We start from the raw sequence: 12847 nt of genomic DNA, 5'->3' as shown, positions 1-12847 counted from the left end.
CCAATGGAGAATGAGGCTGGGGAGAAGGGAGAGGAAAATAGGGGAAGAGGAAATTCCACAAGTTACAAAAAGTTGGACCCCTCCATCCCTCAATAAATAGTGTTTTAATTTGTTGTGATTAATGCAACGTTTCGTTTAGTTATGAAAGCTGGGCACACGGTATGTGTGGTTTGGCAAATGCGTTTAACTTAGCCCCCTCTTAATCCACTCCCACTTTCTCCTTTTCTCCCCAGCACCCCCTCTCCTTTTAACCCAGATGAGTGAAGGAATAAATTAGTCCGGAAATGTTTCTGCTCCAATAAAACATTATCACCTGTCAATCACCAGATAAGTACAGGGAAGGCCTCTCCTTTGCTTTGCCATTCCTATGGCCTCAGAAAATCTCACCCAGTTCCAAAATTAGACCTTCTTTGCCACATGCCACATGGGAATGAGCCACTCCCCATTCTGCCAGAGCTTTTAGGGCCATGCCTGAGAACCCATCATTTCATCATCCATGGTTCACATAACATATCTCATGTAACATCTGTTTGGATCTGACTCTTTTTTTCCAAAACCACTTTCTACCCAAACTTACTACAAAAGCAGATGAGTAAGCAAGACGATGTGCTGGTCATTTGAGAGTTTTGATAGATGCTCAGATGGCCTTTGGGCTGGAAGGTCACGGAATGACCTCCAGCAGGCAGCTCAGAAGCCCACCAGGGGTCAGAGAGGCAGTGATAGCAGTACAACACGTCCCCACCTTAATATTTCCCTCAGCTATTGTCTTAAGTTCCAAGTTGAAGACATTCTGGAGCAGGACGTGCTCTCCTGGTGTGTGGGTGAGGGAGTGACATGTGGACCCCCTGCACTGACTCAGGGCACACTGCCTCCACTGCCCCAGGTTCTGTTGGAGAGGGTTCTGGCAGTGCTGGGAGGGTACAGCACAGGCCTGGGCTTGCCCCTTGGCATGCCAGAACAAACCTCCTTCTTCAGTGCTTCTGCACCTTGAATGACAGGACACCAGCTCCCCAGCCGGCTTCCTTGATGGCCCGGGTCCACTCATCATGTTCTCTCGACTGCATCTCTGGGTCCTCAGAGAGAAATACCAGCTGTGTCAGTTCACCCGAAGACAAGCGCACCCGGAGTGGAGCACAGGTGGCCCTTCGTGATGACACAAGCACTAGTGCAGCCTGGTCCTCAAAACAAAGGATCACCAGCAACTGTGAGCAGCTGACAAGATGCATCTAGTTCCAGGTGCCAGACATTCCCAGCCCACCAAGCACAGACCCGCTCACCCTCGGGCATCAGGGAGGCAGCCTGAGTAGCAGGAAGGGGGTGCATCTCTCAAAGGAAGACAGGCTCTGTTCCACTCCCAACTCCACCACTTCCCAGCTGCCTGGTCCCCTCGTGATCAGGAAACATACTCTGTATGGTTTTAATCTTCTTAAATTTATTGAGGTCTACTTTATTGTCCAGAATCTAGTCCATCTGGATGAATTTTCCATGTGTGTTCTACTGTTGTTGAGTGGAATGTTCTGTAAATGCCAATCAGGTAAAGTTAATGATGATGTTTTCCAAGTGCTCTGCGTTGTCACTGATTTTCTACTTGTTGGGGGAGGGGGCTGTGATGCTTCCGGATGTTTTTGCTGTGCTGGGATACAGACTCCAGTCTCTCAGTCAGACACTCAGTTGTTGGGGGAGGGGGCTGTGATGCATCCAGCCATGTCTGCTTTGCGGGGGTACAGTCTCCAGTCTCTCAGTCAGACGCTCATCTGGGTGCTGCTCCGAAGAGATTTTGCAGATGTGATTACAGACCCTAATCAGTTGAACTTTAAGTAGAGGAGATGATTCTGGGTGGGCCTGACTTAATTGGTCAGAGGACCTTAATAGCTGGGCTGAGGCCTCCCCAGGGAAAGAATAAATTCCTCCTGTGAACAACAGCATTGGCTGTGTCTGCACACACATCAAGTTACACTTGCTTTGCAGCCACCACAACTGCATGATGGACTTCTCATCTGCTTGATACAAACACACCTTCTGCAGGTTCTGCTCCTCTGGCTGAACCCTGACTGAGCCCAGGGTACTGAAATTACTGGTGATAATTGTGATTTCTCTGTTTCTCCTTGCAGCTCTATCAGTTTTCACATCATATGTCTTGAAGCTGTTAGTATACACATTCAACATTTGTGTCTTGATGAACTGTTGCCTTTATCTTGGTGACGGACTTCTGTGTACCTGGAAATACTCTTTGATATGAAATCTACCTTGTCTGGTGCTAGTATGGCCACTGCGGCTTTCTACTGGTTCGTGTTAGCAAGGCACATCTCTTCCCCTCCTCTTACTTTTAGCCTATTTGCGGCTTCCTCTGTACTTCCTTTGCTGTACTTCTCTGCAGGCAGCATTTATTTGGGTTCTGCTTCTGTATCCCACCTTGCAATCTCTGTCTTCATTTTAAATGCTAGCCTATTTATGTTTAATGTAATTATGAAACAGTTGGGTTTAAATCTATCTTTGTGTTTTGGGTTTCTTATTGTCAAGCCTTCTTTGAGATTGATTGAGGGTTTTATTTTAATGATTCTCCTTTATCCCCACTATCGGCTTATTAGTTATACAGTAATTTTTTATTTTTACTGGATGTTCTAGAGTTTATAATATACTTCTTTAACTTATCACAACCTCCCTTCATATACTATTATTCCATATCACAGATGGTGTAAGAATCACTGAAAAATATACTTCTGTGTCTCCCTCCCATTCTTTGTGCTATTATTGTCAGAGATTTTACTTCCTTGCAAACTATAAACCCCAAAATACACTGCTATTATTCTTTATTTAAATGGTGAAATATCACTGCAAGAAATGTAAAAATAATAAAAATACATTTTACGTTTATCTATTTAATTACTGGGCTTCCCAGGTGGTTCAGTGGTAAGAATCCACCTGCCAATGCAGGAGATGTGGGTTCAATCCCTGAGTTGGGAAGATCCCCTGGAGAAGAACATGGCAACCCACTCCAGTTTTCTTATCTGGGAAATCCCATGGACAGAGGAACCTGGCAGGCTATAGTCCATAGGGTTGCAAAAGAGACACAACTTAGCAACTAAACAATGACAATTAAATTACTAAATTACTATTACTGGTCCACTCCACTGCTTTGTGTAGATCTAAATTCCCATTTGGAATTTTTTTTTTCTGCTAGAAGAACCTCCTTTAACACTTGCTGTAAATCAGACTTGCTGACAGTGAATTCTATTGGTTTTTGTTTGTCTGAAATAGTCTTCATTTTATTTCCAATTTTGAACCATATTTTCATTGGCTAATAAAATCACTTTGATAGCCCCTGCCTCCACCAGCATTTAGCATTTAAAAGATGCTTCTCCATTGTTTTCTGGCTTGCATGGTTTCTGGCAAGGGGTCTGCTGTCCCTCATATGGTTCTGCTCCTCTGTCCACAATGTGTCATTTTTATCTGGCTGCTTCTAAGATTTCTTTTTATTACTGGTTTTCAGCAATTTGTTTATAATGTGTCTTGATGTGGCTTTCTCAGTGTTTACTCCACACAGGGTTTGTTTGGCTCCTTGGATCTGTGAGTGCCTAGTTTCCATTGAATTCAGAAAGCTTTTGGCTGTTATTTCTTCAAAACAGGTTTTATCCCTGCCTCTCTCTTGTTTCTAGAACTCCAATTACAAACATGCTAGATGACTGGATATTAGCCCACGGGTCACCACGGTTCTGTTATTTTGTTTTTAAAAGTCTTTTTTCTCTCTGCTCAAATTTGAATCGTTCTATGGCTTCAAACTTGCTGATCTTTAATTCTACAGTGTTGACTCTGCTGTGAATTCTATCCAGCATATTTTTCATTTCAGATATTGAAATTTCAACTGAAAGTTCCACTGTGACTTTTTTGTATCTTTCATTTTGCTTCTTATTATTTATTGTTCTTCCCTCTTGAATGTATGGAACATATTTTTAGTAGCTGTTTCAACATCCTTGTCTGTGAATTCCATCATCTATGTCACATCTGGGTATCTTTTTACTGATTGACTCTCCCCCAAGATTTTGGGTGAATTTTCTGCTTTTTCTGCATGCATGGTTAATTTTGATCAAACGCCAGACATTGTCAATGTTCACTGTTACTTTCTGGCTTTTGCGGTGCTCCTTTAAAAAGTCTTGAATTTTATTCTGGTGTGCACTTCTGAGTTATTTGGAATTAGTTAGACTCTTATGAGGCCTCTTTTAAAATGTTGTTAGGGTGGGTCCAGAACAGACTTAGGCTAAAACTAATTTATCACCATTATTCAGAAAATGCTCATGAGGATTCCACTAATGCCCAATGTATCCTAAGATCTTCCCACCCTGGCTGATATAAACACAAGCTACCCTCAGTCCTGTGTGAGCTCCAAGGACTGTTCTGCCTGCCTCTCTGGGCAGCAATGTCCCAAGCCTCCTTTCCTTCCCTCACATACATGCACGCGTCAGCCGTGCCCTGGTGGAGCCTCTCTGGAGCTCCCTCCACCCAGCCCTCTGCCCTCCAAGTCTTGCTAGTCTGCCCTCTCTCTCCTCCACGCAATGAGACCACCCCTCTCTCACACGTTCCCTCCCCGCAGTGAGCTGGTACAGTCATAAGCCCTGTTTCTCCCTTTCACTGCCTAACGTCAATGTGTGACAGCTGTGCTGGGCGTTTTCCATCCAGCTTTCTGGTCATTTATGGCAGGAGGGTAATTCCCATGCCTGTTACTTCACACTGGCCAGAATCAGATGTCGAAAACCAAAAGTCAGTAACATTTTCAGAAGATGTTTCTGGTCTAATGTTGTTGTTGTTGTTTTTTTTTTCCTGGAAGCTAAAGCCTTCTTTTATTGACAGAATCTACACAACATGTGAGGCAGAGCTGGCCACAAGGTCCCAACATAGCACATTCTGACATTCAAATTAGACTTATTTAAATGTGGCTCCTTTTGATTCCTACAACTTTGTACTATGATGATTATCTGTACACAGGGATTCTAAATTGAAACAACCTTACTCACATCGTCATCATCACTCAATTTTTGGAGACTAACAGCTTGGTCCAATTTTTTTAAAAAGTAATAGATTCTCGACTAGGCCTGATACTTAGTTGACTTTTTTTTTTTTTTTTGGTCTAATGTTTTTTATTTCCACATTTTAAGTAGAACCCCTAAAATCCATTCCCCTCCACGGTCATTATCAGTTCATCAAATAATAAAAAAGACACAGTCTCAGAATAAAGAGCATTTCTCCCCAAAATAGGACAGCTGTGGGTCTTACACCAGTTTCTAAACTTTCTGCAGTTTCCTTATTTAACCACAGACTTGAGCGTTTTCCTAGGCTGACACTGAGAACAGTACTGATTAGAGATGATGGCAATATCATGCCGGGAATAGGAGTTGGGAACGTGGCTGCTATTATTAGTGTGTGTATCTGAAGCAGAAATTGTAGCCTGACCTTCTGGTGCATCGTCCCGGCAGAATCAAGGGCAGATGTCCTGCTCAGGGAGCTGGGGTGACAGAACAACAGGTGCTCATCACTGAGCTCCCGGCTCGCTCCACACCCCTCTAGGTGTCCCCAGGTCAGCACTTCACATCAACGTCATAGTGAATTCTCAGAGGGATCCTGCAGCAGGCGGCAGGTGGGCCCAAGGCCAGGAGAGATGGTGCCAGGGTGAACCGGGCCTGCCCGGCACCTGGGCAGGGTGGTTCCTGAACACCAGCTGTTGGCATACCTTCCTCAAACATTTGCCAAATCTCCACAGTACCCACCTATCATTCACTTCACATGTGTCTTTAAAATCACTTCATTTCTAAAAATATCTAAAGCTATTCTAAAAGAAATTTCTGTCACTCCCATCAGTGGGAAATCAGTATCATTTGTTTCTTTTAAAAAAAAAAAACCCTCAGGGCCCCATGAAAGTAATACACTCTCATTAAATTCTAGCCAGATGCTACTGCTTTCTGGAGGCTTTCTTTCTTTATTAAGAAGAGAGCCCAGCAACTTCTGGAGAGGTACTGGGTCATAATAATACCTAACTCAGAGGGCTTCCCTAGGGGTCCAGTGGTTAAGAATCCACCTGCCAATGCAGAGGACATGGGTTCAATCCCTGGTCTGAGAACTAAGATCCCACATGCCACGGAGCAACTAAGCCCAGGCACCCCAACTACTGAGCCTGTGCTCTAGAACCTGCGAGCTGCAACTACTGAAGCCTAAGCACCCTAGAGCCTGTGCTCTGCAACAAGAGAGGCCATCCTTGTTGAGAAGCCCACGAATAGCAATTAAAGAGTAGCCCCTGCTCACCATAGCTAGAAAAAGCCTGTGCACAGCAACGAAGACCCAGTATAATAAAAAATAAAAACATTTTAAAAATTTACTTAAGACTTTCTCTTAGATATGACTGGAAACTTTGAAAAAGATTCTGTAGCGCCCAGTGAAATGTGGCTATAATCTGACAGAAGATGAAACCTAAGTGGAGAGAAGGCGGAGGACCATATGAGACAGCAGAGCTGAGGGGCCTGAGCGAGAGGGAGGCCCTGTTCAAATCGAGGACTTCCACTGGCTCAGGAAGCAAGACCCCGGAGTCCCCAGGGTGGCAGTGTGGGCTGAGGTGTGGCTGAAGTGGGGAGTGCCTTGTGGTGGGTGGCAGTGTGGGCTGAGGTGGGAGTGCCTCGTGGTGCAGCCACTGTGGAACATGTTCTGGCATCCTCCTCACTGTACAACCAGAAATCCCCACAAATCTGTCCAGAGCAGTTGGGCACAGGGCTGAGATGGACAGACATGCCAGCCCGAGTGCAAGGGCTCCTGGCAGTACTAAGTGTGGCCTGAGAACCAGAATTGCCCAGAGGTCTGCATCAGGTGGACAAGCACATCTATACCACAGAAAACCACCCGGCCGCCATGAGGACACGATGACAAGCGGCAAGATGACGTGGCTGTGGATGCACAGCCTGTGAAAGAAGACAGACCTAAAGGGGACATGGAATCATCCCATCTCAGTGACATTCCAGAAAAGGCAAAACTGATCTCCAGGGACAGAAACCAGGTGGGGGCTGCTGGGGGCTGGTGACGGGAAGGGTTGACTACAAAGGGAAATCTCGGGGTGACAGGACCTTCTGTGTGTTGACTGTGGCAGTGACACAACTGGATGCGTTTGTTACTCAGGACGATTCAGTGAAAAGGGTGATTTCACTGATGTAAGTTATATCCCAATAAGCTCGGCTTAAACAGCAACATACATTGGACAAAAGCCATCTCTTGCTGCAGACGTGTTAGCATCTCTTCATTACTCTTGGGATAAAAGGCAGCTCCCCTCCTCAGCCTCTGAGCTGTGGGGGTCTGGCCTCCTCTTCCCTCTCCTCCCAGTCCTCAGGGCTCCTGCACACTCTGTTCCCCGTCCCAAATGCTCTCCCTACACCCTTCCCACATCCTTTCTTTCCAAGCTTCAGACCCTCATCCCCACCACCCACCAGAAGAGGCTCCAGTCTTGTATTCACGGGTCTTTCCCTCCATCACAAGTTGCAATCACACCCCCGCTCAGCTGCGTGCCTGATAGGTAACTATCTCCCCATGAAGGAAACGACATCTCTGTCTCATCACTGATGCTGGTCCTTGCTACAGAGCTGTCACACAGCGTATATTCACTAAGTTTCCAAATAAGAGGATGAATGAATGAACAACTAAGTTCTGGAGAAAGGAAACACACAGAGTAACTTCTCTGAACTCCATTCTTTGGTGAAAGAATATTCTATTGAAAAGGACGCTGGGCAAGGTAACACAGCCACCCCTCCTGGGCTGTCGCAGACCAGCAGAAGGGCAGGTGACACAGAGTCCTACCTGTCACGGCACAGGTCCCAGGTTCCCAGCTCAGAGCTTATTGTCGGCCTGAAAAGTAGGAGGGAAAAAAAACCGTTAACCACTTTGCTGGAGTCCAGTCTTTCCCAACTGCCTGGCTCTGCTCAGCCTAAAACTGGCAAAAAGCGTTTGCCCAAGCCTGGTGCCTGCTTCAACACAAGGGTGTCTGAGTTTCGGACCAAACATCAGTCTTTTGAAGCTGAGGTTCTGTTAAGGCCTGGCTCAAACAACAGGGTCAGTGAAAGGCTTATGAAAAGGATTTGAGAGGCTCCCTGTGCGCCAATTAGCTCTTACAAAACGGTGTTTTGATGAGCACCGTGCTGATGAATCAGCTCCATGTGGCTCCCTTCCCCTGGAAACACCCTTGGGCCTGAGGATGAAGGCGGGTGGTGGGGAGAGGTGGGGGCCCCACTGCAGTACAGGTTTTGCCAGATTCCTGGTGGAGGGACGGGGTGAACATTTGAACACATCTGGCTGATATAAAACATGGCTGGAATCATCCTTCCTTGAAGCAAATATTATTCTCATTAAAACATAGATCATCTGTTGGGAGGAGCCGAAGTGGAGGAGGGCGGCACTCATTTGGTTGTATGCAGCTGTGCTTAGCAGGCAGAAGCGGGGAATGGAGGCCCCGGCGCCACCCCCACCCCATGTTTGGTCCCTGCCCAGCAAGGCTCCTTTCACTAGCCAGTGAGCAACCAGGGTCCTGGCTCCGCCCTTCCAGCTGGGTCTCTGGGCTGCTCTCTTGCTGGAAGCCACCTTCCTGATTCTCTACCAGGTCCTGAGCAGGTGCTCTCAACTCAGAGACATTCCACTGTGTGAGGGCCGTGATGTGTGTTCCCTGGTCAAATGCCAGCATTGACGCTGCATGAATGGGGTAGATGTGGTGACTACCTGCAACCAGTCAGCTCCAAGTAAGGGAGGTTACTCTTCGTAAGGCAGGTTGGCCCCATTCACCCAGCTGGAGTTCTTGTGAGCAAAAACTGAGGTTTCCCAGAAAAGAAAAAATTCTGCCTCGCAACTGGACAGAACAAACATCCTGTTCTACACCATAACAGCCACCCTTCCAGGACTTCCAGCCTGTTGACCTCCCCTACAGATTTCGACCTGTGAACCCCATGGTCCTTATGATAAAATGAATCTGTTGCTCTCTCTGCAGATAGAACAGATAGATAGATAGACAGACAGACTATATAACTGATAGACATCAATAGATGACAGATATCCTCTTGGTTCCACTTTTCTGGGGAACCCTGGGTGATCTGTCCATCCCCCAGAGCTAGCCCTTGAAAACCCCTCACCCACATGGCAGTACAGACTGGTGGTTAAAATGGCACCTCTGGTTTATATGAAGCTCTGGAACAGGCAAAACTAATCAGTGATGACAAAAACCAGGACAGTGGCCGCCTCAGTAGGGTGTGGGCAAGGACTGACCGAGAAGGGGGCGCATCCTGCAGGGATGGGAAATTCCCCGTGCTGATGGGGAGGGGCTTACAGGAGTCTGCTTGTGTTAAAACTCAGTGAAAGGTACACCTAACGTTTGTGCATTTCACTGCATGGAAAGTTTACTTAAAAACATAAATATTGAATGTTGGCAGAACATGCGCTCAACTGCTTAGGGGCCAAGTATACTGGTGTCTGCAGTGGCTGTGTGAAATGCACACAAAAGTAAGGTGGATCCACAGATGGAGAGAGGGGTGGAGAGCTGGACAGACAGCTGATAAAGAGACTGCAGTCCGATGTAAATGGTGGAATCAAGTGGTGGGTATGTGGGTACTTGTGGTACCATGGACCAAGCAGCTGAGGTGTGATGTGGTCAGAAAGCTCAAAGTCCTGAACCTTGAATGCTTCTGAATGCTGGACTCCTGAGTACCTCACTGGACTCCTGAGTACCTCACTGAGACGGTGACAGGACGGGGAAGCAGACCTCAGCAGCAACATCCTCAGCCCACGACCTTCAATAAGCATCAGGGACATCATGTTGGAGGCCCCTTTGGGACCAGGATGATCTAGACAAGTTACAGTCACCTGGGGCAGTGGAAGCCAAGGGCTTGGGGAGCACAGACTAGCAGGGGTGTGTGTGTTATGTTGACAGGTGATGGGCTGCCTCGTGGGGGAGGCATTCAAGGTGAGCGAGACTTCAGTGGCTGGACATGGTCCGGATTGCATAAAAGATGTCCTGTGATGCAAGATTCTGGTCCATGGTGGTTCTACCCTTCCACAAGACTATAGATACAGAGGGTCCCATTTGCCTGCCACGTGCCCTGAGCCAAACTGGAAGCTACACTTGCTGTAGAACAAGATCCTGCCTTGTTGAAAGGGCCCCTGGCCCATCTCAGCTTTCAACGGACAAATGCTCAGTTCAGACAGAAAGAATTCCACAGACCACCATCTGGAAACAGAAGGCAACAGCTTGGAAGGTTTATCCTGACCCAGTCCTATTTTCTTGTTACTTCCCCTGATGACCAAGGGCTCAGAGGGCAATGAAATAGTGTAAAATGATATAGCCAATAAGGAGACTGTGTTGTAATGAGCCAGGAGAACAAGGTTCAGACTCAGAAAGGAAGGCCACTCACCTCCAAAGTATCAGCGATGCCCTTATTAACGGCTAAGTTTAACCCATCCCCCACCCATCCACCCATCTGCCCATTCATCCATCATCCATCCAACTCTAGAATCTTACACTGCTATACCCTTGCTACATGCTTGGTTTATAAAATTATAGTATTTGCCATAGAGGAGGCACCAGGTATTTCTTGTGTGGTTGGATCACAAGGTATCATGTGTATCCTTAAGGAGCAAGCGAAACAAATTAGTTACGCCACAAACAGGAAGCTATGAAATACCATGAGGGTGACAGTACAACCTATCGAGCCAATGAAGACACTGGTGAGAGGAGAAGAAGGTGTGGAAAATAATTTCTTAAATGTATACATTTTTGAAATATCTATTTATTGTCTGACATTTCTATTTTCTTTACTGGCAGGCCTATGAAATAGTTCTATTTAAAATCTATTATCCAAAATAAATTATTCCAAGTCTATATCCATATATATTAAAGGAAAACTTTTAAAAATATTCTTTGCACTGATTATCTGGACATTTGAAAAAACAAGCAGAGTAATTACTCTTGCTCCATACTCACAAACTTTGATTTCTTTTTAAAGTTTATCTGGACTTTAATACAATGTCACTGATTTTTTTTAAAAGAGTATCTCTTAAAATTATTTACTAGTTTTATTTTTTCATAAATTATCCCCAATCTTCCTCAGTGTTAAACTTTGTGATCTGTAAATTCAAGATTGTTGACACTCTTGACTGGCTGTCTATAAAGTATAACATTTTATTGAGAAAATTATCTTCCTACAGGTGCTGACAGACCTGGATACTCAGCACAAATCTGGCCAAGTGGAAGATTTCCTCAGTTCTAATATTTCCAGGTGGGAAGATGAGTCTATTTCAGCCTGGATATGTGGTCAGGGTCTGTTTTGACTCTAGTCAGAGAACCTCTCATCAACAAGTATTTCACAAGTTGAAATTCATCAAATTGTCTCTATTTATGATGCTTTTCAATGTTTCACCAAATTTAAATGCTTCAAAAATCTTAGCTATCTCAAGTGCATTCCATTTGGGTACAGAATATAAATATATCCAACTTTAAAATGTGGACCTCATCAGAAGATTCTTCCACCGGCCCAGAACATTCCACAGTGAAGTGACAGCACTGTTCCTGAAGATCCCACAGCAGGACCAAGCATGAGACTCCCCCGGTCCTCTCGTCAGCATCTTTAACGCGTCAGCACCTTTCTGTGAGCAAATTTGTTCTGTGGCCAAATTTGTTCAGCTCCTAACTGAAGCTTTCTGGCACAACCTTCACTGAAAAATTTGGAAGTTCCCAGTGGATTTTGAATAAATGGCACAACGAATTTAAAGGGCTCACTTACAGAACAATTAAATGCCACCGTGCACACTTTATTTACAAAGGATCCACTCCTGTGCCTGGCAGATAAGGATGGCAATTAACCCCAGGGAGAGAGATGACGCCCTGCTGCATCCGCTTTCATTTTAATTCAGCATCAGCTGCATCCCAGGGCTTTGTGGTCCAGCCCCTCCACTTCTCACTCATGCATTGTGACAGCCTGAGCTCCTCTCACGATGCAGAGGATTTCCTGAAGCAGTTATCACTTGCTGGGCAGCATCGTTGATTCCAAGCATATTTCTGCGCCATAGATGTCTCAATTTGGCCAAAGCCTTGTTTTCAGAACGATGTGTGCTCCGCCAGAATTTGAATTTGTGTTATCACTGCAAAAATAAATCACTGTACCTTCAACGTTGAACTTTTAAACTGAATCAGAGAAAGCCTTTGCATTATTTCCTATGTTGCACGCTGCCCCGCTGGCTGGCTGCCTGGGGCTTCAGGCATCCTCTGGCCACTGGCGAGGATGGCATAGCGGCCAGGAACCAGAGGCTGGCAGGTCAGTTCCATGTCTTAAAAATGCATTCATTTTTTAAATCTTTAAACCCTTGCTAGATTGTCTTACCACCCAAATCTCCAACCTGATGTTCCCTATCTTTGCTTCAGAGGAGGGTTAGCAAGTGTTAAGAGACAGGACTAGCTGGTGCCTGGCCCAGGCTCCCTCCTGGTTACACCGCTGTCTGTGACCACAGGCAGAGCCTGCCAGGCTTGCGTCTGTGACGACAAGAGAGCTCTTGCACAATGGGAGACACGAAACAGCCTCTGGAATATGGCAAATAATTTTTAATTATAGGAAGAATGTTAAGATAAATATTTAGAAGTTCTGATGGAATGCAGCTCTGTTTCAAAGGAAAATGAAATGTCGGAGAAACCGGCTCAACTGCTGTTTTCATTCCCAGAAGCCTCGCTGGATGCAGGAACCACGTGGAGAAGACGTTCTCCTGCTCCCTGCGCCCCAGATCACGGTTCCACATTGCTGACTCACCCCTCCTTCCTTGGCCTCTCTTCCGCCCCCCTGAGGCACCAGCC

The 12847-nt window shown here is 45.9% G+C and overlaps 1 protein-coding gene across 1 annotated transcript in view; it reads right to left on the bottom strand.

The window, feature by feature from the left end:
- The window catches only part of LOC122691454 (translation initiation factor IF-2-like), a 125822-nt gene that overhangs the window by 69833 nt on the left and 43142 nt on the right, over positions 1 to 12847 (bottom strand). Inside the window, exon 5 of the mRNA XM_043897997.1 lies at positions 7825 to 7872. Coding sequence (XP_043753932.1) covers positions 7825 to 7872 — 48 coding nt within the window. The remainder of the gene's footprint in view (positions 1 to 7824; positions 7873 to 12847) is intronic.

Source organism: Cervus elaphus, chromosome 4 (assembly GCF_910594005.1).
Source record: "Cervus elaphus chromosome 4, mCerEla1.1, whole genome shotgun sequence".
In the NCBI taxonomy this organism is placed as follows: domain Eukaryota; kingdom Metazoa; phylum Chordata; class Mammalia; order Artiodactyla; family Cervidae; genus Cervus; species Cervus elaphus.
This window is presented reverse-complemented; position numbering and strand designations above follow the sequence as displayed.